Source organism: Marmota monax, unplaced genomic scaffold (assembly GCF_021218885.2).
Source record: "Marmota monax isolate L192 unplaced genomic scaffold, Marmota_monax_Labrador192_F-V1.1 WCK01_AAM20220418_F8-fsc00110, whole genome shotgun sequence".
NCBI classification, from domain to species: domain Eukaryota; kingdom Metazoa; phylum Chordata; class Mammalia; order Rodentia; family Sciuridae; genus Marmota; species Marmota monax.
Genome location: NW_026694633.1, coordinates 4,363,916 through 4,389,937, shown reverse-complemented (window position 1 = coordinate 4,389,937; position 26,022 = coordinate 4,363,916). Strand labels below are relative to the sequence as shown.

At 40.1% G+C, this 26,022-nt stretch overlaps 1 protein-coding gene and 1 long non-coding RNA gene across 8 annotated transcripts in view; one reads left to right on the top strand and one right to left on the bottom strand.

The window, feature by feature from the left end:
• The window catches only part of Tnik (TRAF2 and NCK interacting kinase), a 383,659-nt gene that overhangs the window by 349,463 nt on the left and 8,174 nt on the right, over positions 1-26,022 (top strand). For 4 of the 7 annotated variants that reach the window (XM_046422907.2, XM_046422906.2, XM_046422905.2 and 1 more), the window contains 8 exons: positions 4,558-4,687; positions 9,441-9,605; positions 10,626-10,737; positions 11,603-11,773; positions 13,406-13,549; positions 16,538-16,672; positions 22,285-22,385; positions 24,524-24,673. In XM_046422907.2, coding sequence (XP_046278863.1) covers positions 4,558-4,687; positions 9,441-9,605; positions 10,626-10,737; positions 11,603-11,773; positions 13,406-13,549; positions 16,538-16,672; positions 22,285-22,385; positions 24,524-24,673 — 1,108 coding nt within the window. Of the gene's footprint in view, positions 1-4,557; positions 4,688-9,440; positions 9,606-10,625; positions 10,738-10,951; positions 11,039-11,602; positions 11,774-13,405; positions 13,550-16,537; positions 16,673-22,284; positions 22,386-24,523; positions 24,674-26,022 lie in introns of all 7 variants that reach the window. The other 3 variants (XM_058572271.1, XM_058572273.1, XM_058572272.1) reach the window with 1 other exon arrangement.
• LOC124078195 (uncharacterized) lies at positions 15,092-24,569 on the bottom strand. The gene is made up of 3 exons (XR_006846837.1): positions 24,508-24,569; positions 20,338-20,410; positions 15,092-15,414 (listed from the first exon to the last, which is right to left on the bottom strand). It is a non-coding gene; the product is annotated as an uncharacterized LOC124078195 (long non-coding RNA).

The following is a 26,022-nucleotide window of genomic DNA, read 5'->3' as shown; positions in this document are numbered from 1 at the left end:
TCAGAACAAAGGATTACCTTAACTATAAAATGTTACAGCTGTTTTAGCCTTAGTGGGGTTTTACAAATTGCCTTTTCCCCCTATTCTTTTATTTTTAATAAATGTTATATTTTAAAATAGTTTTAGATTTACAGAAAAATTGAGGAGATGGTACAGAGAGTTGCCCTGTTATTACACCACCATTTTCTCCCCATGGTTTCCTCCATTGTTAGTATGGCACAAATGTTATAAGTAGTGAACCAGTACTGATAGGTCATTATTTATGAAAAGCCGTGGCTTATGCAGCTTTTCTTATTTTTTACCATAATGTCCCTTTTTCTTCCCAGGATCCCATCCAGGCTACCATGTTACATTTAGTTACCATATCTCCTTAGATTCTTCCTGGCTGTGTCTGTTTCTCAGAATGTCATTGTCTTGATGAGCTTGACCCTTTTGAGGAGTACTGGTGAGAGGTATTTTAGGACGCCCCTCTACTGGAATTTCCAAGGTCCCTTAGGTCAATTGCCTTGCCATCCCCATTCCTCCTCACTGAAGTTGTTCATTCATTTGTGATATAGTTAGATTCTCTTGTCACAGTTTACATTTTCCCTGGCCTCTTCCAACATCCTCACTGAGCTTTTAAAATTTAAATACATTAAGGCTCACTCTTTGTACTATAAAGTTCTATAACATATCTAAATAGATTTGTTGTTCCCCTATTTACACATCCTAGTGAACCCAGTGTCCGAGTTATTTTTTAAGTTATAAAAATGGCAAAAGTTACCATTGTCATTTAGGACTTTTAAACATGCTAATAATTATCCTTATAGTTAACAATTCATCAATTTGCAGAAAGGATATATTTTGACAATAAGCCTGAATGAAATCTCTACTAGGAGCATTAAATAAAACCTTTGACCCAAGACCTTTAGTGATGTAATAAACATTTACTAGGTGCTACTCACATGCCACACCAGTGTTGTTATGAAGAGGCCAATACTAATGATATCTGATCATTGCAGGAGGGTGGACTTGGCTCAGTGGTAGAGGTGCACCCAGGACAGTGTGACAGCAGAGTGGAGACTGCCTGAACCATCCCCGGCTGGGATGGGTTTAGGGTTGCCTGAACTGCAACATAAAGGTTAAGTTAGCCAGGGGAAAGCAGAAGAGAAAAAAGAACCTTCTAAGGAGAAGGGATGGAGTAAACTCATCAAGGGTTTTATGGTATAATGTGTTTAGGAACCGACTCTACATTAGGGTTTTTAGGGTTGGGGGGAGGGGGCAGGATTTTATTTAAAAATCAGGTTAGGGAGATAGGCAAGGACCAGATAATGGAAGTCCTTTACGCCAGAGCGAGGGGCTTTGAGTTTGTCCTGTGGTTCATGAGGAGCCACTGAAAGTTAAAAGCAGAAAAGTCATAGGGTCAAATTTGTGTTTGCAAGAGCTCACTTTTGCAGCTGTGTGGAATGACTGAACAGGACTTGGGGGACAGGACTAGAGATGGGGGAATCAGCAAAAATACTGTTGTTCAGATAACAGAGGAAGCTGACTTCACTGGGACAGTTACAGAAAGGACAGAAAATATTTGGGACATGTTTAGGAGGTAGATAGGAAGGGACTAGACTGAATGTGAGGGGTGAATGAGAGAAAGGAGTCCAGGATGGCTTGGAGTTTCTAGCATGGTAATGGCACTCCCTGAAATCACTAAGTCAGGAGGAAGATGATGATGTCAGTTGCCACCCAGGTAGAAATATCCAACAGGAAGTTGAATGAATAAGTTACTGAGTAAAGAGATTAGATTATTTATTTAGGATTATTCTGTAAATGGCTGATTATAATAAAGGTCATAGATAAGAGCATGCCAAAAGGTTATGCAGAATGAAGCAGAATCCTAAGAACCCTACGAACATTCAAGAAGAGCCTCTGAAGGAGATAGGTAAGGAACAGAGGGGTCAATGGAAAACCAGAGAAAGGTCATGATACAAAAGCCAAGAGAGCAAAAAGGATGTGGGGAGCGATCAACAGTTAGCCAGGCATGGAGGTGCACACCTGTAGTGATAGCTACTTGGGAGGCTGAGGCTGGAGAATCAGAAGTTCAGGTCAGTCTCAGCAACTTAGCACAACCCTATCTTGAAATAAAAAATAGAAAGAGCTGGTATGTAGCTCAGTGATGGAGCTCCCTTGGGTTCAATCCCCAGTACTGAAAAAAAAAAAAAAAAGTCCCGGGGAAATAATAGCCTCTGTAAAAACATTCAACAAAAGTTAAAACTGTAGAACTTGCTATTGACTAATTATTGACACACAAATCAAATCCTCTCAGTAAAATTTAAACCTTCAGAACTGATCCAAATAAATTGAACTTGGTAAAAGTAGTGACACACTGAAGCCTTTGAAAGAGTATATGGATAAAAAAGACTATTAAACCTTTGCTATGAATTCATGTAGAAAAGAATTGGACCACTGATAATTTTAGTAAAATAATGATGAAAATGCAAAAAGTAGGAATGGTTTAACTGAAATATGTGGAGAATTAATTGAGAAATTACCCTGCTGGAATTAGCTCTAAAAGTACTTTTTGCATGAAATTCATCTGTATCCACATATTTCTGATTAAAATGTTTGGATAGAATTAGAACATTATCTTGGTAGAAAAATAAGTGGAGCCAAAATACTCTCAACCTTTGGACTTCCTGGGATGGTCTATGGCAGGGAAGACCCTGACTGCTCAGTGTTAGCTGGTAATGGCCACCAGATCCACCCAGCCCCTGACAGTGGCTAAAGGATGTCTGACAAGGAGGAGGAGGGACTCCTTGCCTGGAAGGCCCTTGATAAACACTTCATTCATTGATTTATTGGCTTGTCCCGAGAAGGATTTAAGAAGAAAAGGAAAGAGACAGATAAAATTAAATTTCAAATAAGTGAACAAAGAAATCACAGTTTTGAGAACTAGTCCGATTTACCCATCTATCGATATACCAGAAATTATTACGATAATTTTTTTCTGAGTCTCTGGAACACTATTAATAGCTCCTTTCTGGGACTGAAATATTGAAAATGAAAAGACTTCTTTGAAATTTCTTCCCAAACACATCAGTCCTAGCCTGCGTTGAGTTCATTCAACCCACTGCCCCCGCTTAGTGATTTTTCCAAGTGAACGTCTTGCTATATATTTTCTTGTCTGGACTCACGAGCTCTCTCATCTTTTCACCTCTTTTTGATGAAAATCCTTGAAATATGTCTACTTGGCCACAGAGATGGCATAAATTGGGCATATTTCTTGCTTCTTAGAGTGAATATTTCATCAGGTCCTTGAACTTTCATTCCAGAGGCCACAGATATTTTTCAAATAAGAAACAATTAAAATTGAAGAATAGAAATAATAAAAAGGTGCCATTAATATACCTGAGAGAAATAAACCTTGATCCCTTTCCTGTTTTTAAAATACTCATTTTTAAATAGAGGTAGATGTCAAAATAGGAGAACCAAAAATGAAGCCTTAAAACCTGAAACCATATCACCTGCCGGGCTCTGGGTTTTTGGAGCTCCTGAATCAGAGAATTCCTGTGTCCTGCGAATGAGGCACTTCACAGATTTCTGAAGTCCAGGGGAAGCTCCTGTGGACAGTTGTTCACTCCTTGTTGAGCCCTAGAGCTGTACATATAGGAAACTCAGTCTGTGCCCCCACAGAGTGTGTCCACTCCTGTTAGCTTCTTCTATTGTGTCTTCAGCAGAATAACAAGAGAAAAAAAGTATATCACAATGTAGACTGAATACAGAAATTTTAAGAAGTGCTAAATACTGTTTGAGTTAAGCCATCCTGGTTCTTGGCTGCCCCAATGAATTAGTGTTCTTAATTGATGTCTATTTTTAATAAATAGCACAAAATCTATCTTATAATAACTTTAAGTGCTCCTAATATGTGCTATATGCTGGGTTCTGGGTATATAATGATGAGCAGAGAGACAAAGACTGCCTCACAAATGTATATTCTAAGGAGAGAGAAGAAGAAAATGAACAGAGAATGAGTTAAAGAATTGCACATGGCGATGGGAACTATTAAGAGAAAAAGGGAGAAGAGAAAACAGAGGGGCTGGTAGAATAAGACATAGATGCCTTAGGCTTCTTGGAAAAAAAATATCATTTAAAATGAAATCAAATGAATGAAAAGGAGTCAGTCAAAGGGGGAAGAGCTTTCCAAGTAGCGGAAACAGCAAGTGCTAAAGCAGGTCTGCTGGTCAGAGATGGAGGTGGAGGTGGAGAGAGGTCATGAATAGCCTGATAGACCCCAAAGCCGACTGCAGCATTTTTTACATGGATATCAGAAGCCCACTCACTCTATCCTCTGGGTAGAGAATAGGAGAAGATGTTTCAGTCGCCTCAGGGACCCCATTCCAGGCATCAGTGCACACTGAAGTTAATATGCAGTGTACTTAAGGCCACTGAAATGCACACTTGAAAACAGTCAAGATGGTGAATTTTATTATATATATTTTACCACAATAAAAATAATTAATATAGACAGGAAATGGTATTCCCTAAATACACCTGACCCTCAGTACTGTTCCTTCCCCATTTCAGTCCAACAGGGGCTCCGGGGAGCAATGAGCAGTACAACGTGGGAATGGTTGGGACCCATGGGCTGGAGACCTCTCATGCAGACACCTTTAGCAGCAGTATTTCAAGAGAAGGGACCCTGATGATTAGAGAGGTAAGTTGGTATAATAACTGTGCAGAAGAAGTGCATTTCTTAAGTGGTTTTTATATTAGAGCATTTACAGAGAATGCTTTCAGCATGTATTTTAAGCATGGGGAGTGGGGGGAAAAACCTGTGCTTCTTAATGGTTGAGTAATTTTAATTGTCTGCTGCCTTCGTTCCTGCATCCTTCTAAGCTTTTGCAGGGTGATTTAATTACATTAGTCCAAATTCTTTGGTAGGAGTTATGCAAATCAGAATATAAAATTTGAGCCTCAGGATATAAAACCAAGAAATCCAGATGTTCCCTACCACAGGAAAGCAGAAATGAATGGTCTCTCTGCAGCATCAGTAGTTTTGTTTTCATCCTTGTGGATTTCTTATAAAAAATTCTCAGTAGTTCCAAGAAGTAGTGATACCATCTTATCTCATTAAATTAACATTTTAAAAGCCAGTACACTATCTTGGTGAAAGAACAAAGAAACATGCAGATCTGATTTAAAATGTGCCTTAGCATTTTGGGTAATATTTTTTTCTTTTTCTTTTTTTTTTTAACTCTGGGAATATCATTTCATTTGTGGGGAGGCACATGTGTGCTTTTATGGTCCTTCCAACATGCAGTGGCTCCCCACTGTGTCTGAACCAACCAGAAAGGCCCTGACAAATTAGAGTCACCTTTTCTTCTTTTCACTTCATTATTCACCGTTGCAAGTTTGAGAGCAGGTCTCTACTTGGAAAAAAAAATATATAATAATGACTAGTAACAGTGGGCAATAAAATTAGACCTATTCTTGCATCCATTTTAACATCTATAAAATTCATAAATAGCACTTATAAGATGGTTGAGGTTGTCACATGGGTTTGTGAATAAAGTTAAGTGTTCAATGGAGGTTAACTATTTTATTTCTTTCTCTCTCTCCATAGACTGAATTCTCTTTTTACTTCTTTTCACAACATACTCTTCTATGTGAAACATAAACATTTATCATGTGTCGTTCTCCCTCTTCAGCCAGGAGAGAGTTGGGAAAACCCAATAGCACACTTGACTCTGTAAAAAGGCAGAGGGCATCTCACTTTTGTAAGAAAGAAGGGAACTGTAGTTTGGAGATGAATAAGGCCTTTGAAGTAATAATTGGCAGTAGGGCTATAACTAGAAGACTAGTTCACAAAGCAACTTGCTAGAATTTCGTTTTATGGCCTTGTCGAATCTTTCAAGTAGGCTTTAAAGAATCCTTTCACGTAGGCCTTGAGTGGAAAATGGACTTGGCTACTGAGGTTGACATTGTGCAGTGCTGGTAGATAAATCTCCCAGTGTGGTGAATGGATAATTTCAATGGAAGCGTAGAGGGCTTCTATCACGATAGCTTGCCACTTGAGAAAACATGAGGGAGAATGTTCTGGACTGAGTTTCTCTTTAACTCCAAATAAAAAGATTCCAGCTTCTAATGTGTCCTAAAATTTACCTGCATCTTTATGATGGTCAGTACCTCCAACTAGATATTTGGAGCACATTTTCAGGTCTATTGGGGCCACATCTGGTTGACTCCCTCCAGTATTCTATGACCACAACCAATCACCTTGAAAATTGCATTCACCAGTGTCTTGAATGAATTTGATCTACAGAGAGTGACCCTCAAATCTTTGTCCTCTCAGATTCTATATTCTGCTTTTCCCAAATATAGGCTTTTAAAATAAAAATCTGAATTAATCAGGGTTCTCCAGAGAAACAATATTTATAGATATAGATTGATTATGAGGAAGTGGCTTATGATGATTAAGGCTGAGAGGTTCAATGATTGGCCATCTGGAAACTGGAGACCCACAGAAGCTGGCAGAGTAGGTGAAGAAGAGGCACATTCTTTCTTCCTCCTCCTTTTTTTCTATTCATGCTCTCAGCAGAAACACTGATGTCACCCAGTTTGGGGATGATAATCTACTGCGTGTACCAGTTCAAATGCTAATCTCATCTCCAGAAATACTTTCAGACACTCATCCAGAAATAGTGTTTAACCTGGGTACCTGTGGCTCAGTCACATTGACATGAAATTAAATACCACACAACCCTTATGTTAAGATCCATTAAAAGGATGAGTATTAAAATGATAAATGCAGGCTAAAGTAAATCCCTAACAAATAGGAAAATAAGATCTTACTGCAATAAGATTAAGCTTCAAAATCTAAACTGAACTTCTAGTTCAATTCCCCCAAGAAAAACATCCACAGCCTTCAGCTCATTCTCTGCATGTGAGTGGACTAGAGGGTCCTGTCAGTTTACACTGGCTCTGCCACCCCTGATCTTGTCAGATCCACAGATTCCCCATGTAGCACACACCCCTGTCCCTGTGGTTCTAATTTTCCCATCCTACAGCTCCACAGGAACATTTTTAGTCTAGTTCTAGAACATGCCACACCAGCTGTGGTCTGCCATTTTGTCTACAGGAGGCTGTCAGCTGGACTTTCTGTCCTGTCTTCCCCATGGCTGCTCATTCTTCTCCCAGCAGACCTCTGGTCTGGCTCCAGGTTCCCTTTCTCCTTGAAGTCCCCACTGGAACTCAGCGGGCCTCTGTCCATAGCACCTTCTTGGAATCAGCTGGGATCTCTCCAGTGTCTAACCACAACACTGAGCCAGAACATCACAAGACCTCTTCGTCACAAATGCTATGGAAGAGAACCCACTTGAACACCTCTTAAGGAAAAAATAGTGGAAGAATGGTAGATAACCAGGAATAGGGGAGTAAAGCTTCAGAGGTCTTTCATGGAAAGACCTCTTTTTCCTGACAAACCAGCGTTACCTCCCTCCTTCCCTCCCTCTCTCCCCCTCTCTCTCTCTTTCTCTCCACACCCCCCCCCCCACCTACTGATGCGGTCATCTCTCTTCCCACCTTTGGAAGACATTCACCACATTCTAGTTCACCTGCTGGCAGTGATTGGCTGGTATCTCCCAGGCAGGGTATTCCATGTTACTGGGAATCTGGTCCCACTTCCCTGAAGTGTCCACCACTGACCTACCTCTGTGGTCAGGAGGACAGCCCCTTAGCCCAGAGCTCCTGGGTTCTGCCCCTAGACAGCCCAGATTTGAACTCTAATGTCACCACTTAGAACTCTTGTCACTTGGGACAAATTAATTGACTTTCTTGTACTGTGATTTTTTTTCCATCTGTGAAGTGGGAATGATAAAAGCTAACTCTTGGTATTATTGTGAGGATCCAGTGGAATACTATGCACAAGGTGGTTAGCCCAGCTCGGTACCTGACGTGTTGGTATACAGAACACCTTAGCTCCCATTCCTATGGGAATGAGCAGGACATAAAGATCAGAGACACCGTTGGGGTTCTGCTAATAAGGTCCTCAAGGGGAGGGCTGGTGTTCATTTCCCTTATCTTCACAGAGTGCCCAGCACACAGAAGGTATCTAATAAGGAGGTTCTGTTTGAATGAACAAGGGGCAGTGACTCAGAAGTGGGCAGACTCCCGGGTCACTGCTTCCTCCTCACCATCTGGGCTGCTTCCCTGCTTAGCCTCTTGCGCTCCTTCTGTGTTAACTAATGTTTCTGCATCGATTTTGGCTGGAGGTTGAATGCTACTGTACGTGAAAGACTGAAAAATTATCAAGGGGCAAGGTGTGATTTATGCTATTGGAAAACTGGGGGGAAATGGGAAAAAGCTTTTCCGTATTTGAACAGGAGTATGGGGAAGTGTGTGTGTGAAAAGCAGGGACACAAAGATAAATTAGGACTGAACTCCCTTAATGGCCTCTAGAAGATGAAATGTTTGACTCTGGGAATAGGCACTAGTACAAGCTCCAGATGACCACTGTGTCAACATCCATTCAAAAAGGCCCCTCTCAGGGGCAAGAGACTGCTCACCAGAGCAGTGTTTTCCAAATATGTTAGAGCATATAACCCTGTCAGTAAAAATTACAGAGCATCCATATAGAGCATGCTCGGTGGTCGTCCTGCTGCATGAATACATGTATTATAAAGTATCCTTAAGAACATTAAAAGAGATGCTATAAACAGTATTTCAAATGCTTCGCTAGTCACCATGACTTCGTTTTTTTACTGCCTACATCACAAAGCACCATCGTTATTTACGGAGAAATTGGACATTAATGACAGTGGATATAAATCCCTATTTTCAAACAGTCTTCTAGATCATTTTAATGTTTCTTTGCAACCCCTGTCAGATCTGATTAGTTCATTATTATTTTGACCTTGTGAGTGACAAAGAGCCCTGTTGGGTAAGTCTGATCTCTGCATTTCCTTAGAAAACAGTTGTACAGGAATTGTTAGTATTGCCACAGGCCACTGCTCCTTCCCAACAATATTTCAGGTCATGGATCTGTGTTGTGTGTTTGTTTCATGGTAACCTCAAAATATGGTGTGTAAATCCAATTAACCAGTAGTGTGTGCACGAGCCTACACACACACACAAACACAGAGACACACAAACACTGTGAAGAGAAACTTGCAGTGTGGGCCCTGCTCAGCTCTCCATCTGGCAGCGTCCCTGTCTCCCCACAGGAGACCCTCACACCACACATGACTGTCCCTCATGCAGGAGCATTAGGCTCGGGGTCAATCCATTTAGTAAATATTAGCAAAGCTTAATTTTTAAAAAAATTTTCTTAAGATAGAAATGTGAATATTACCTTCCCACATCCCAGTCAGTCAGTTTGGAGTCCTTGGCCCCTGGGCTGAGTGAGGGGTGACATTGCTCTAGGGCACTTTCTTCCTTCTCTAATGACCGCCCTGTGTCGTGCTCCTCAGACGGCTGGAGAGAAGAAGCGATCTGGCCACAGTGACAGCAATGGCTTTGCTGGCCACATCAATCTCCCTGACCTGGTGCAGCAGAGCCACTCCCCGGCTGGGACCCCTACCGAGGGCCTGGGACGCGTCTCCACCCATTCCCAGGAGATGGACACCGGGACTGAAGTAGGTGCTGGGTTCTCTTCAAGAACGAGGCCTTGCCAAACTCCTCACAGTGTGTGGGTTGGTTTCTAGTATTCAGGTGTGGGTACAGATATTTAGGAGGAGAAATCATAGATGCAGAGTAGTGAAAAGTTTTCAGATATGGTCTGGACCAGTTCCTGTTTTTATAGATGAAAGTACTGAGGCTTGGAGAGGTGAAGTGACTTGTCCGAGTGGCACAGCTAGTTTAGGGTAGAGCTCCTGTGCCACAAGCCAGTGGTAGAAAAATCTGTTAGTCAATGCTCATAGGAGTCATTGACCATTTGGATGAGTTCATGGGGCATGGTCATATTTCATGAATATCCCCATGAATCACACCAAAAGCCTAAGTGTGTTTCTAAAGCCTATGCACTGTGGCTTCTAACATTGTCCACACACTGGATTTTTATGATGTCTGCTTTGGATTCTAAAGTTATGAGCAGATGAGCTTTGCATGCCCCAAGGAAAAGAACACGGGGCACATTGGAAAGTACAGCATCCTATTGCAGCTCTTGGAGCTGGTGCCAGCTCACATGCAGCCCAGCCACAGTGGAAGGGCCCAAAGGCCACCCCTCCAACAGGGAACTTCTCAGGTTGACTGTGTGCCCAGGGTGACATGCTGCTGTGTAGACATGCTTTTTCTAGTTTATTGCCCATTGTGTCAGCTTAAGACCATTTGACCAACATGATATTGCTTTTACTTAAAGATAAAATGTTATCTTCCGGGTAAGATATTGAGGTGCTATATGTCATCCAAAACCTCATTTTCTTGTTGCAACTCTTAGAGACTGATAGTTGCCCTACAAGTGCAAACTGGCTCATCAGCCACCAATACCAGGAGCAATTGAAGAGAAGCACACACTTTGGCAGGGGGTTGGGTGTGTGCAGCTGAACAGATGGAGGAGTCTGCAGCCATTGTAAAGCCCACACAAGGTATTATTTAGCACTGTCTGTTCCTGCAGTATTTATTTATCCATTTTCCTGATCTCCCTGTTTATTGAGCAGTATGGTATGGGAAGCAGCACCAAAGCCTCCTTCACCCCCTTTGTGGACCCCAGAGTATACCAGACATCTCCCACTGATGAAGACGAAGAGGATGAAGAATCATCCGCTGCAGGTAAGTGAGAAGGCCCTGGTTTTTTAGCAGCAAATCAATTTTCTTTCTGGTGTGGCCCTGATGAGAAAATTAATCATTATTTCATTAGTTAAGCCATTTAATGCTTAGGCCATGCCTTAAAAGGAAGATCTTGTTAATTATTATTTTTGTAGGATTCCTAAAACAAATCTCTCTCCTTCCTCCCACCCCATCTTTTCTATTTTGCTTCTGGTAGGAATCCAGAGGTATCCAGGAGCCCTAGGAAAAGCTGTTCCCCAGCGATCTCTGAACTTACCACATATTTCCCAAAAACAATTTCTGGGTACAATGCTATGCACGCAATAGATATTTAATAAGTGTGTGTTGGATTGTGTTGAGTTCTAGGTGTGCGCTTCCCACCACAGAAGCCTGGCTGACTTGGAGCCTGGACTTGCTTTCTGAACTTTTGTAACTCACTAATCATTAAAGTCACCGTAGGCCAACTTTCCCATTGAGAATGTGAAATTTCCAAAATCAATCTTACATGCATATATTTACAGGAGGTGGTGATGATACATTTAATTTTATGAGATTAATATTAATTTTCTAAACCATCCAAATAGTATCTGTGAGGCTGTTTGGCTAGTGAATGGGGCATGGTCATATTTCATGAATAACCCCATGAATCACACCAAAAGCCCTAAGTGTGTTTATAAAGCATATGCTTCTATGACTTACGCTTTATTCTACTAAAAAAAGAGTAAAATAGGTATAATTTCAGAGTTTCTGTGCCCTTTCTATAATACATACTAAACAAGGGGAAATCAGTGTTTTGAAGCCCCTTCTCCAAATCTCCACTGGTTATCTTTTAAGATGCCATTGACTTTTCTGATTCTTTTTCTCAAAGCTCTGTTTACTAGCGAACTTCTTAGGCAAGAACAGGCCAAGCTCAATGAAGCAAGAAAGATTTCTGTGGTAAATGTAAACCCAACCAACATTCGGCCTCATAGCGACACACCGGAAATCAGAAAATACAAGAAACGATTCAACTCAGAAATACTTTGTGCGGCTCTGTGGGGTACGTCGGTACTTTTGTCCTTGTTCATTAATGAATTGGCCCTCAAACGTCAAATGCCTGTGGATTTTACCATGAGGAAACACTAATTGAATGGAAGGGGTTAGCAGCCTGGGACTACCTTGGCCTCCAGAGAAACCAAAAGCAGTGCTGTATGTAGAGAGAACCTAAACCCTACCATACCTAATGCCAAGGATGACTTCTATAGCAATGGGCGAAAGGCGACCACAGAACCATCCACCACTTCTTACACACCCATTGTGTTCCCACTGGGTGATGTGCCCCACATTCTGTCTCTGTGATCCCTGCAGCATCCTGCAAGGGGGAAATGGCTATACCTTCATTTCACAGCTCCAGTGCAGGATAATTTAGTGAATGCCCCAAGGCCATACCATCAGTAGTAAGAGAACTTGAAATGAACAACAAATGATGAGCCTTCCCTTTTAGTTCGCATCATCCACGTGCAATTCTCGTGGAAGTGATCTGCAGGTGTTAGCTGACCTCCTACTCAATATAGGCATGATGAGAGTCTATCAAAGTCCTGGTCTGGGTTACTGTAAGCATCACAGACAGATCAGGACATGGCCCATCTGTGTCCATCTAGGCCTGAACAGGGCTACCATACCTTCAACTAAAAGCATTTGGAATGTTAGCAAGAAAAGTGTGCAGTCTGGGGATCGTTTCCTAAGAGGTATGATAGCTCTGTCCTCTGGGGATGAGACAGGACAGCAAGATAGCCACAGTTCATATGGCAAGGCTTAACGGGTGGATGAAAGAGCAGACATGTTCTCAGAAGATAGAAGTACCAAGAAGAGAGGTTCAAAGGGGGACATATTTATGAATATAGTCCACTGTGCAGTGAACCTCTTGAGGTATGTATATTGTGGTGGGTGGATGATTGATGTCTTGAAGTATGAATCTTTAGGATGCTAAACTGTCCAGATAAGACCACTTACCTGCCAGAGCTTTTGCAATCAGGGTGTCTCCATGCCAGGTAGGATGGACAAGCATTAGACCCCTGAGAACTCTCTTAAAGTCAGCGTTCATGTGACTCTCTATCTGTTAACACCCTCTCTGGATGTCCTGTTTCCCCAACAGGAAGCTGAGCCTGGAGTGTAGAGGACATAAGAGAGTCAAATTTTGATTTGAGGAGGAGGAAGGGCTTTTGTTCCCATGGAGTATAGAAATGTAAACTCTGTTGGATGCCCAAGGTAGATAGTTAGGTTCCTGAGAAATAACTACAGGAGTAAATGTGGGGTGAACACTGGGGAAAGAGAAGTGGATTATTTAAGGAAAGCCACGAAAGAGGCGGTTGTTACAGGAAGGAAATAAAGGGAAATTGTGCCACCTTCACAGCTGTGCCCAAGGCTCCCCTTGACAAGGTTTCTCTGCGTTAGGTAGTAAATGGCTCGATGTAATGAATGCAGCTACCACTTTATAAAAGAAAACTGTAATTCCATTACTAGAGGGACAGTGATTTAATTACTGTGCCGGAGTTTCTACACTCCCTACTGTAGTGGTGACTTGCCCATTATTTATATTTACAAAGCAGTTCCTTAGGTGTTATGGGAACCCCAGATGCAGAAGGTCAAAGCTCACAGAAAGTCAGTCTTAGGGTGTTTCTTAAATTTGCAGGTGTAAACCTTCTGGTGGGAACCGAAAATGGCCTGATGCTTCTGGACCGAAGTGGGCAAGGCAAAGTGTATAATCTGATCAACCGGAGACGATTTCAGCAGATGGATGTGCTAGAGGGACTAAATGTTCTTGTAACAATATCAGGTATGTTACCAGGTCGATCACCATGGTTCCCCAGGTCTGTGCAAGTAGGAAAGGTAATTACCTCGTTTCTGAAGAAATTCAAAACTCTGCCATTCCTGTCCAAGAAGCATCAGAAAGTGGTAACAGGGTGGCCAGCGTGAGATCACCCATTGGGAAGCCTCTCACCTCTGTATTAAATCTGAGTGACACAAAATGTTCCACAAAAGCTGTGTATTCATGGTTCTTTACCTCTATCAGGACTCGGCAAGGATTTTTTTTAAAGATGCCAGCATCCTGAGATGGAGAATGTAAAATGTAGGCTCCTGGGAGGAGAATTGAGTAAACAGAAATTTCTCTGAGCTCTTCTCTTCTCCCACTTGTGGTCCATTGATATCTTGGGAAGTGCAGCTGGACCTTTGGGGTGACCAAGTCTTCAGAGCAGAGGGAGCCAGTCATAACTGCTACACTCTGTAGCTCTTCCGAGCTCCCAAAAGAGATTTTTCTTTTTTCTTTTTCTTTTTTTTTTTAAGGTTGGAGATAAAAGTGAAAGCCTTATTATTTTTTAAATATATATATGTGTACATATATATATATATACACATATTTTTTTAGTTGTCAACGGTTCTTTTGTTTTATTTATTTATATGTGGTGCTGAAGATAGAACCCAGGGCCTCATCATATGCCAGCAAGTGTTCTATCACTGAGCCACAACTCCAGCCCTGAAAACCTTATTATTGGTAAAATGCATCCCGAAAGAGTCTGTGTTTGTTGAAAGGAAGGATTTTTTTTTTCTTTCTCATAATCCTTGAAGGAGTTTAGCAAATGCCCCCTCTCCCTCCCAGCCCATCTACTCATGGAGATACCTGGGGAGAAGTGAAAATAAAAGCTGCACCGCAGACCAGGGTCAGGACCTCTGGGAGTGGGGCCCAGGCATGCACAGCGTTCAGAGCTCCCGAGGGGTTTCCATCATGCAACCAAGTTTGTGAACAGGGATCTACACTCAGCTTTCACAACACAGAGACAATGCAACCTTGCACTGAACCTCAAGGAAAGTTTAACTCTTGAACTGTACTTTATATTTGGAGAAAATGCTTCACTTGACACCCCAGTTCCCTGTTTATTTTACCTTTCCACTGAATGCTTAGAGATTTGTTTTGCTTTGTTGTTTGTTTGGTTTTGGGACTAGAGATTGAATTGAGGAGTGCTCCACCACTGAGCTACATCCCCAGCCCCAGTTTTTATTTATTTTGGGACAAGGTTTCACTAAATTGCCAAGGGCCTTGACAACTTGCTGAGGCTGACCTCGAACTTGCAATCCTCCTGCCTCAGGCTTCCGAGTCACTGGAATTACAATTGTACACCCCTGTGCCTAGCCAAGGACTTGTTTTATCCTTCCCCAAAACGGGTTAACCAAGTCAATTCTTCCTGTATTGTGAACTGAGTTTAATTCTGTGTAGTCCTTTGTTCTGGCTAATTGCTTTTTTGATTGCTACATTACCAAATCAAAATTAGAAGCACATGTCTGTCAGTCATCTACCCAAAGTGGAAATGCTACCAGAAAATTCATGTTCGGGCTTTATTATGTTGTTAGTAGCACATCCTCATTCTTAACTATTTCCTGTTATCATGAGGCACAGATGGGGAAAAGAGAAAATTAAAATAGGAGCACAAGGTGCTTGAGTTGCCCTTGGATCCATAGTGTCATAGAAAGGAGGAAGCACTGGTGTCCCTGCCCGTCCTGGCTGTCCTGAGCAATGCATGTTCTACCTTCTGGTTACAAAAGCGAATAGCCACTGCATCATGATTCCTGGATTTCAGGTCCGAATGCACCAAGTCTTGTGTCAAATCCAGCGCATGGATTCTCTTCTTCTGGTATATATCACATCTGTGAAATGTAAGACATCTTTAAAGACAACGAGAAATCAAAGGAAAATAAGTTTTCAAGAAGTAAAACCTACATGCCCATATTTCTCATTACTTAGGAAGAGCCACCCCAGTGCTCCTCAGATAATCTAATGGAGATAATCTCCATTTTCCTCTTTGCATGCTCTTCCTGCAATCCAGTGGTTTTCTTACCATCCTATGAATTCTTACTCCAGATCACTTTAGCAAAAGGAGCTTCTAAGTTGTTTCCAGATCCACATCTTTTTTCTTCTTTCCCATTTTTTTTTCAGTGACCACAGCCCCTTGAACCTGTCCAATATCAATTTCTGAACCCAAACTGCCTTTGTTGAACTTGTCTCCCTGTCTCCTCCTAAAATCCTTTTTTTCGTTAGTTAGATAAAGCCACTAACAATTGTTATCTCTAATTCACTAAGTCCCCAGTTTTTAATTCTGCAAATATTTCAGTGAAATTGACACAGATGCATTAAAGTAAGTTAGAAATCATAATCTAGAGCTTCTATATTATAGTGTTCATTGGTATTAATTTAAATATTACAATTATTGCAAAATAGTTTTATATGTATATAATTATATTGTCTACGATAGTTTAAGTTTTTATAGGTATTCCACATCTGGGATCGTAGGACAAAGTAGGTTCAAGGGATAGAGAAGAGGCTTTCCATTGCCATCCACTGCCAGGTCAGAGTGTGAGTGAAAGACAGGACTCCTGAGGAGCTAAAACGCTCAGCTGTCAACACTGCTTCATGGGCTCAGATCTAGAATGTCCTGAAACTATGATCAACCATGCTGTTTGTGGCAGACTTGGGTCTTAGTGAGTTTAGCAGATGCTGGCAAGAGAGAAAAGAGCAGCTTGCTCAAGTAAGAAACCACCTGAAGGTAAAGACAGATTGTAATTTTGTAATTTGTCCAAAACACTTGGAGCTGTTTAAACCACAAGTCCTGCTAGAGAAAACACTTTAATTGTGAAGCACGGGGGACGCTGGTTATTACACTCTCACACACACAAACTGTAAACAAAAAGATGGGAAAAAACGTGGAGGTAAGGGAGGAGAGGAAAAAAGCTATCACAGGGACTTGGAATTAAAGCTCTGCCGTTTCAATAGGAAAGAAGAATAAGCTGCGAGTTTACTACCTTTCATGGTTAAGAAACAGAATATTACACAATGATCCAGAAGTGGAAAAGAAGCAAGGCTGGATCACCGTCGGGGACCTGGAAGGCTGTATACATTACAAAGTTGGTAAGTCTCCAGACACGGGATTGCAAATTCAGTGTATTTACTTCGTCAGAGTTATTCAGTTAAGTTTCATTCAGTTTTTCAGTCAGATATTGATGATGCCTATGTGACCAGCTTAAGATGTTGCTGGAACCTAGAAGTATATTCGAATTATTCCCCCAGAAGTCAAATTTGTGAAGTTCAAAGGAAGCATTCAGAATTAAGTCCTAGGCTCCAGTTTGAACTTTTATAGGTACTTCCTCCCAAGGACACATTAAAAGAATAAAAATGTACTATGCCTACAAGGTCAAAGGGACCAAGAGGAGAGATGCCAGCAAACAACAGATGTCAATAAAAGTGAACAAGAGGAACAGACCTAGCAGACCAGGAAATGCTAAACCTATAACTGGGAAAATTATCAAAATAATCCAGTCACTCTGCAGAACACAGAAAGGCCCAGGGACTGAGGGCCCAGGAGAATCTGAGGCAGAGTTATAAGGTATGTCTGAAAAAGGAAGGATTTGGGGAAGCGGATCAAAGCAAGGCCTCCAGGACCCAGGACCTTCCCAGCAGGCAGGGTGCTCCCTCCCTCACTACAGCAAAAGAGGAAAGGTTTACATGGCCAGTTGATGGTGGGCATCCTCGTGAGGGCATACTTATGCATGACCCTCCCTTTGCCTCTTTAGCTCCCAAAGTGTTGGCAACCATGATGATGATCATATTCTCAAGGAAGAGTTTGAAAGACTTGTCTTTGAAGAAACTAAATGGCCAGAAAGAAAAGATGTACAGGTACTAACATTTGAAGTCATGAAGAAAAAGATCTGCTATCTAGCTACTCAGCAATGAATCCTAGCAGCTGATAGGTCTCCTATAAATAAGTGGAGACAGGGAACATGAGGGAAAGTGAAACAGAATGTAAGGACCTTAGAATAAACAAAGATAATGAGGAGTGAAGAAAATATAGGGAGAAAAGGAAGGAAAGAATTTTAGAGGATTAGAAAAATTGTTTCGGTATCAGAAGAATAGGGCTATTTAGAAAGGGAGAGCAGGTGGGGAGAGATCATTAAGAAACCAATCTTACAAACTGTCGCATATTGGCAGAAATAAAATTTTAATAGAAATGTTGAAAGATAAAGATGAGGAAATGTCCTAGAAAGAAGAATAAAAGAAAAGGGAAAGGAAAGAAAAAGAGAAGAAAAAATTAACCCAGATTTTCAAAATCTGAGTCTTAGAAAAAAGGGAAAAAAGAGGAATGTAAGAGACATTTCTAGACCCAAAGGCCTTGGCATCCCAGATTAAAAGGATTCTGAGTACCCAATATACTTACTTTAAAGAAAAAAAAAAAAGACTTCAAAGAAGGCCCACCAACTGATATTTCAGTACCAAGATGGCAGAAGTCCTTAAAGCTTCTGTATTCTAAGTAAATTGATAAACATTTTATATATAGTAGATACAGAAACAGAGGCTTGGTACTTCTCAACAGCAATCCTGGAAGTTTAAAACTTCTGCCTTCAAAATCTGAAGGCAAAATTATTTCTAACTTATATTTTGTAACTGTCAGTATTGGGGTTCATGTGTTTGTGTGTGTGTGTGTGTGTGTGTGTGTGTGTATTATAAGGAATTGGCTCTCATGATGATGAGACCATGAAGTCCCTGCAGTCAGCAAGCTGGAGACCCAGGGGAGCCAATCTTGTAGTTTCAGTTCAAAAGCCAGCAAGCTCAAGACCCAAGAAGAACTGTTGATGCAGCCTGAGTCCAAAGGCCAGAAAAGACTAAGTTCCCAGCTCAGTCAGGCAAGAGGATGCAGACTTTTGCTTTTATCCAAGTGTTCAATTGATCAAATTGTACCCACCTATTCTGAGGAGGACAGTCTGCTCTCATTTAAAAACGTCCTCACAGACACATGCAGAATAATGATTGACCAAATATTTGGGCACCCTGTAGCCCAGTCAAGCTGACAAATAAAATTAATCATCATATCATCAAACCATTGATCAACTTTGGTGCAAAATGAACATATTTTCAGGTGTGCAGGGTCTCTAAAATGAAAATTTCACACACCATGCTCAATAGCTACCAGAAGATGTGTTCCACCAAAATGAAGAACTAAACCTGGTAATCCAGGAAAAAGATGAAGAAAATACCCAGAATAATGGTGAAAGGAACCAAAATGATAACTCTGCCACTAGCCTAGAAAGAAATCAGTCCCAGCTCAGTAGGACGATGCAGGATTCCAGGAGAGTGACTTCAAGAAAAATAAAATGGTACCAATGGATTCCCCGCTGCGGTTGACCATGAAAAAAGGCGTGTCTTAGCACAAAGTTTACACATGCTTAGAGTAGGTAAAATAGGGTAGTGAGGAAAAATTAAGGAAATGTAATTATGGTATATCACAGGCCCCAGGTGTGTACACTGACAATTTGAACACTTTATGTTGCTTTAACCAAAAATATAAACTCTGTGTTGGAGGTGTGAGGGAGAAAGTGATTTATGTGTATGTAGAGATAAAAGGAGATTATATAAGAAACTACACCCTTTTCTTATTGTTAAGTTTGGTAGATAGTGTCTACAATTGAAGAAAATAAAAAATAAAAAAACCTGAATAAGCACATTACTTGGAAATCTGGAAATAAATTGCCAAATAAGAAGTTTAAAAAGTTGCAAGTATTTGTTTGTGGGAAACAGGACTTGGGACTGAGGCAGGGACTTGTTTTTTATATGCCTTATATGACCATTTGACTTTTTAAAATATGTTTCTATAAAACATGTTCAAAGTTGATTAAAATTAAGAGAATGTGTGGAGGTTGTTAAATGTGACCTGGATAAGATGGATTATTTAATGTAAGGAGTGTCCATAGAGGGGCAGCAGAGTAGCTTTCCACACCTTCACTTCAAAAGTGTCTGTGACATAGTGACAGAAAAGCATGGTGCACAGTTGAAATTGTTACCTGAAGAGCTGGTCCAGTCGTGTGTGTTATGTGACAGAAGCTGAAAGCTACTTAGGTGTGTTAAAGACAGAGTATGAAACAGGGCCATGCTACAGAAGAGCTCAGAAAGCAAGAATTCGGTCATTTGGCCCATCCTGGCAAGAACCCCAGTATGTTGTCTTCTGCCAACTGAAGAGGGGACTGTTCTGAAGCAAAGTCTTCATGTACCTTTCCTCTAATTTCATTTCAAGTGACCTTCCCAGATATCTTGACACTAGGAAGCATTGGTGCTATATAGTGAACTTGAAGGTTCCAGTGCCTAAAGGGATAAGCCCCCACTATTTATCAACATTATTTGGGTTTTATTTTTTTAAAAATTATCCTTACAACACAATGAGCTTATTAGTATGCATTTAAAGCAGGTGTTGAAGAAAATAAACATTAAATGCCTGTAAACATATGTGACTACAGCTGCAGTCAAATCTAGCGTAGGCAATGCACAGAGAAACAAGTTAAGTGGTATTTTTAAAGACAGGAATGGATGCTCAAAAGACACAGTATTATTCACAAACTAGACCACACGGGGGAGCATTTTTCCATAGCAAGCTGGGAAGGTACAAGCTCTTCTCTGCTCCACTGTGTATTTTTGTGGGATTCAGAATTATTCAGTACTTGCTAATAAGATTCCCTAGAATTCTAATTTTTTTTCTTGTTTGTAATCTGATTATTTGGCAAAATATCAAACAAGCATCTCATTCTTACCAGGAAGAATGCAGATTCATATGCCCATTTGTCTTCTTTTAGAGTGTAGGCTTCTTTTGGGGGGAAATAGATCCTGCATTCATAGGAAAACAATGTAGTTTAAGTACTACTATGGAAACGGTTTGAAAGCTATTTCTAGATACTTCTCTCATAAAACTTTTAGGATTTTCTTTCAGTATTTTACCTTTATTACTTGGCATTTGTAATATTCCTAGTGATCAAATGTTATGTACAAAACTAATATAACTACAGAGCAATAAAATTCATTACAGGAAATAATAAAGTTTGTGTGTGTTATCTCTTGCATATACCTGGCAAGTATTCTTTCAAATCTCTGAAGCTGCAAAAGTCCTATGGCTCTAAATGTTAGAAGGGTCAGTGCAAATCTGACCTCTTCCTCCTAATCACTGCTATCTCTTTTCATTGCCCTAACATTAGAAGACTGACGTATACGGATACATGCAAAATGAAATATAACCAGAGAGCAATAACTGATCATTATCTACCAGAATATTGAGACAAGTTTAATTTTCAGAACATTTTTTGCCTCAGTTATCCAGAGAACTACTTTGGGCTTCATTTTGCTTTCTTTGAGGGATTTCAGTCAAAACACTGAGATCTTTTTATAGTGCCTGGTTACTTTAGTATACTCAAATTTACATGAAATTTTAAAACCATAAAATGGGAGAAAACAGAAAAACAAGTTATATATCCAAGATTCATTTATATTTATCTATTGCTCTTAGCCTATATATATTTTGATACACTTGTATTTTCAAGGCTATTTTAAGCTTTAATCTTGAATCTTTGCATAAGTTTTAAGTGAGAAGATTAGAGAATAATCTTATAAAGTATTCATATAATGAAAAATTGTGGAGACAATTGGAAACTTAACATGTCATCTAATAAGTGCATTAGTATTTTCCTACCCAGTTTCTTCAGGATAGAGAATATTCTTTTTCAACAGATATTTTATGAAGAAAACGCCTGGTATGTGCATCATTTGTAGATTACAGACTTTCTAAGAATTAAAATCTACATTTAATATTTAAAGATCCTGAGGCATTTAAAGGATTCTGTAACCTCTCAAGGTCATCACTATAAATATCAATCACTATGGTATCAAAGACACATAGGCCACAGAAGATCAGACAACAAAATATATTCTTCCATTCAATAAACATTATTATTACTTTGTATAAGGTAAAAATAAAATAGACAACAATGAAATTTTATCAAGATTCTATCCATGGAATTTAAAATGTTTAATATTGCACTTTCCCAGAGAATAAAAAGGAATTGGCAAAGTAATTGAAACTCTTAAAAATAGGCCATTATCAGAATTCAGGTCTCCTAATATTCCAAAATTCAATACAAACACAAACAAGCAGTTATTCTACTTAATAATTAGAACTTGGGTCTGGGGATGTGGCTCAAGCAGTAACGCACTCGCCTGGCATGCGCGGGGCGCTGGGTTCGATCCTCAGCACCACATAAAAATAAAATAAAGATGTTGGGTCCACTGAAAACTAAAAAATAAATATTAAAAAATTCTCTCTCTCTCTCTCTCTCTCTCTCTCAAAAAAAAATAAATAATTAGAACTCTAATCTGAATAATAAGCAGTTGGCACCTTTTATGCCTCTACCCATTTGCATTTTTTCTACCACCTTGCCATACCAGCTTTAGCTACTTACATTTGGTTGAACCTAAAATCCAGGTACAGTAACATAAAAGACAAAAAAAAAAAAAAAAAGATTCTGCTGACTAGGTATGGTAAAGGAAGTGAAATCTGTATCTATGAAAAAAATCCCACACCAGGAGCATCACCCTCAAATATGGAGTGTGTATATGTGTGTGTATATTTACATCTTGTGACTTATACATTCACTGATACAAATTATTGAATAAATTGATGTACTTTTTAATTTACAACTATTCTATTACAGTTAAATATGAACGGATCAAATTCTTGGTGATTGCCTTAAAGAATGCTGTGGAGATATATGCCTGGGCTCCTAAACCATATCACAAGTTCATGGCATTTAAGGTAAGTGGGCAGTGATTGCTTGGTTTTCCGTTTCCTCCAGCCATCTGTTCTCCACATAAACTAATACCAATTTTACTACATATGATAAATAATAAACCTATTTTGGAACTGTAGGAACTCATAGATTTATTATTTTTAAAACTACTATGAGATTAGTCAAACTAAATTTCTTTAAATATTTATTTTTTAGTTGTAGTTAGACACAATATCTTTAATTAATTCATTTATTTTTTTATGTTGTGCTGAGGATTCAACCCAGGGCCCCGCATATGCTAGGGGAGCACTCTACCGCCGAGCCACAACCCCAGCGCAGTCAAACTAAATTTTATGTTTACCTTCCTTCATTTGAGATCTGCAAATCATCATCTGCAAGAGACATTTGGTACAGGATGGTTACCAGGCAAAGTATTGATTATGATACTGTGCAATGATATCTGTTTTAAAAGCATCTAGAGTGTTATCTGGTGTTTGGGCTCAAAAGGGCAGACCACTGGCAGCACTGAATCTCCAAGTCTTACAATCATGAGGCTTTCTGGACCAAGTCTCTAAAACTCAGTTGATGCTATCTCCCTGTTGCTATTAGACTTCCCTGAAATGAACACTGAGTGTAGTCATTCATGGAAATGACCTAGTTTTTCTGCATTTTCCCAGGGGATTCATGAGATTGAGTGAAAGTGGGATTGGAATATGTTTAATCCCATCTGCCTCAGCTCATGAAAGCTGACCCCCAAATGCCAGAAAGACTTGTACTTGCAGGCCCCCTGATGTGTTCAGACTGCATAGCCAGTGTGACTTTATCTTCTGTTTTCTCTCTGCCTGTGTCTGTCTTTCTCAGTAGCTCTTTGGCCCTTGACTTTTCTCCATTTTTATAATTACCATCTCTCTTTGGCTTTTTATTTATTCTCTCCTGCCACATATGTCATGTGGGAGCCAAAGCTTTCCCTCTTCAGGGCTGAATCACCCCACTTCTCTGTTGTTCCCTTAATGCAAGTGGCTCATTTGTGATGTGCTCAGGAAGACAGATTGATCAGTGGAAATGGGCTCCCCTCCATAACCCCACTTTTATGGAAAGGAATTTTTGGAATGCATTAGGTTCATAATAACACTTAAGGGATGTCTCCAAAAATCTAATGTGCTGCTGCTCCTGTTGTGCCAAATTCTCTCCATAAAAGCTTTTCAGTGGAGATCCCATTCCCATTCTGACGTTGAAGTCACTGCCATCAGGTTACTAGCCAAAGCAATGAGAGAGTGCAAAATGCTCTGTTCAGCAGACCCGCCCCAGCCTGCAAGAGGGAAAAGCAAAGGCAAGAACTTGAATAGGGAGAACTAGAGCTGACCCCTAGGGACAGGAGGGGAAAGCTTCCTATGCTGTGAGATGCTAGCAGAAGATGAGGGGAGAAGGGTATATTAGGTAGCAGCGATAGTATCACCAGGGCAATGGTGGTTTCTCAAATCCTCCCCTAGATTTCAAGATGCAGTAAAGGTAGTATGTGAGTAAGTCATAGCAAAGGAAGAGGAACACTCAACAGCTGGTTGGGGCTTTTGTCCACAGAAGCTCAGCTAGAACTTTGTAGTTAAACCTTAGTTGTCAATGCAAGTCATAAGTCTTGTGATATTTCACCTCCATCCCTTTCTCTTATTGCCCAAACCTAAGTCTTAGATCTCAACACTGAGTTTAGAGAAAGCCTCTCTGATTCCCACTCAGTAACTGAAGGAAAGTGGGGGCCAGAGCATGCTCACCCCAGGCTGTCTCTGAAAGATAGCAACCACAGATGGTCCTTGCTGCCACATAGCAAAGAGAAGGGTCAGAGAGGTGACAGGACCTTCTCCAGAGAGCAAAGGCCAGAAGTAAACAGAACAGCAGCACCCAGACACCAAGCTTTAAAGATAGAATGACACTATGAACATAGCTATAAACCACCTTCTCTGCGGTAAACCCTGCACTGCCCTGAGGACCAGAGATGGAGAAAGGAGGCAAAAAGGGCTGATGGACCCTTCCTCCTGGAGCTAGAATATGAGTAGACCTACCAAAGACAAATATCCTGGCTTTTCAGCTTTTCAGAAATTAACTTAGTGGCTACATATTATTCAGATAATGTCTTTAAATGATGTGGATACTTACAGGGTGATTTTTAAAGTCTTTTTCAGATCTTCAGCACAAGCCCCTGCTAGTTGATCTCACTGTAGAAGAAGGTCAAAGATTAAAGGTTATTTTTGGCTCCCACACCGGTTTCCATGTAATTGATGTTGATTCAGGAAACTCTTATGATATCTACATACCATCTCATGTAAGTTTCCCAAAGCAGACTATAAAGGGCCTTCTGCATGTAAAAGATTTGTTTTGCACATTTTTAGAAGTCATGCTAACCCTTACTAATTAGTAAAGCAGATGGACTTCGGGCCTTCACCAGGAAGACAGAATGCTTTCAACCCAACTTTTCAATTCTGCAGCTATTTCAATGAAATTGGCACATGGGCATTAAAATAGGTTGAAAGTCAAAATCTAGAGCTTGTATGTATAATCATATTAGTATTATTATGTAATGATTATTATAATGCAATTATATTCTTATTACTGTTTTATTATACTATATATTATATCTATATATATAATCTATATATAATAATATACTATATTTAAGTTTTTATAGGTGCTCCACATCTGGGATGATGGGACAAAATAGGTTAATAAGTAAAACATATAAATTTAGCTAATTTTTATTACTTCCTAAAACAGAGTAACATATAAAGAGATTATGTGACATTAATCTACATATTGTTTCTTTGGACTTTATTAAAATGTATTTTAATTTTTCCTTCAGGGCATGGATAAGTTTCCATTTTCAGTTTTGAATGGAAATTGTGTCATATTGTGTGGGAGAAAAACAATGATCAGATACTAATTTCCTAGAGAAAATCCCTTTTCAGCTAGTTTTAGTTCCTCTTTACACTATACTGCCTCAAGCAGCAGAGCTCAGCCCCTTGCCTTTATCTGAATGGGCTTTGCAGATGGACACGTGAGACAGCTTCTGCAACCTTCAGCTTGCACATCTGTCAATGGGAATGCCAGAACCTATCCCATAGGGTTATCATCAGCATTAAATTAAAAAATGGATATAACATTCATTCAAATTTGTAGTTCTTTTTTTTAAAAAAATATTTTTAGTAGTAGATGGACACAATACCTTGATTTTTTTATTTGGTGCTGAGGAGGGAACCCAGTGCCTCACATGTGCTAGGCAAGTGCTCTACCACTGAGCCACAACCCCAGCCCTGTAGTTCTTCTTCTTAACAATATAATATCCCAATTACTATGCTGATATGCTGCCTAAAACATGACTCCTAGAGGGAACTGCTGCACAGATTCACTCTCTAGAACTGTGCAGTATAAATTATGCATCCTGTGTGTGATCCTCAGGTGACACACAGAAGACACTGTCAGGAGAGTCTGAGGTCTTTTCTGTTGCTGACGGTATGTGAAGAGTTTGGAGACTCTAAAGAAGCACAGTCACAGAAAAAGATTATTTTAGTGCATTGTTGTACACATGCACACACACACACTAGTCATTCATTGCTGCATTACTCTTCACACCTGTGTGCGTGTGCACATAGAGCTCACACTCAGGCTCTCTGTGAG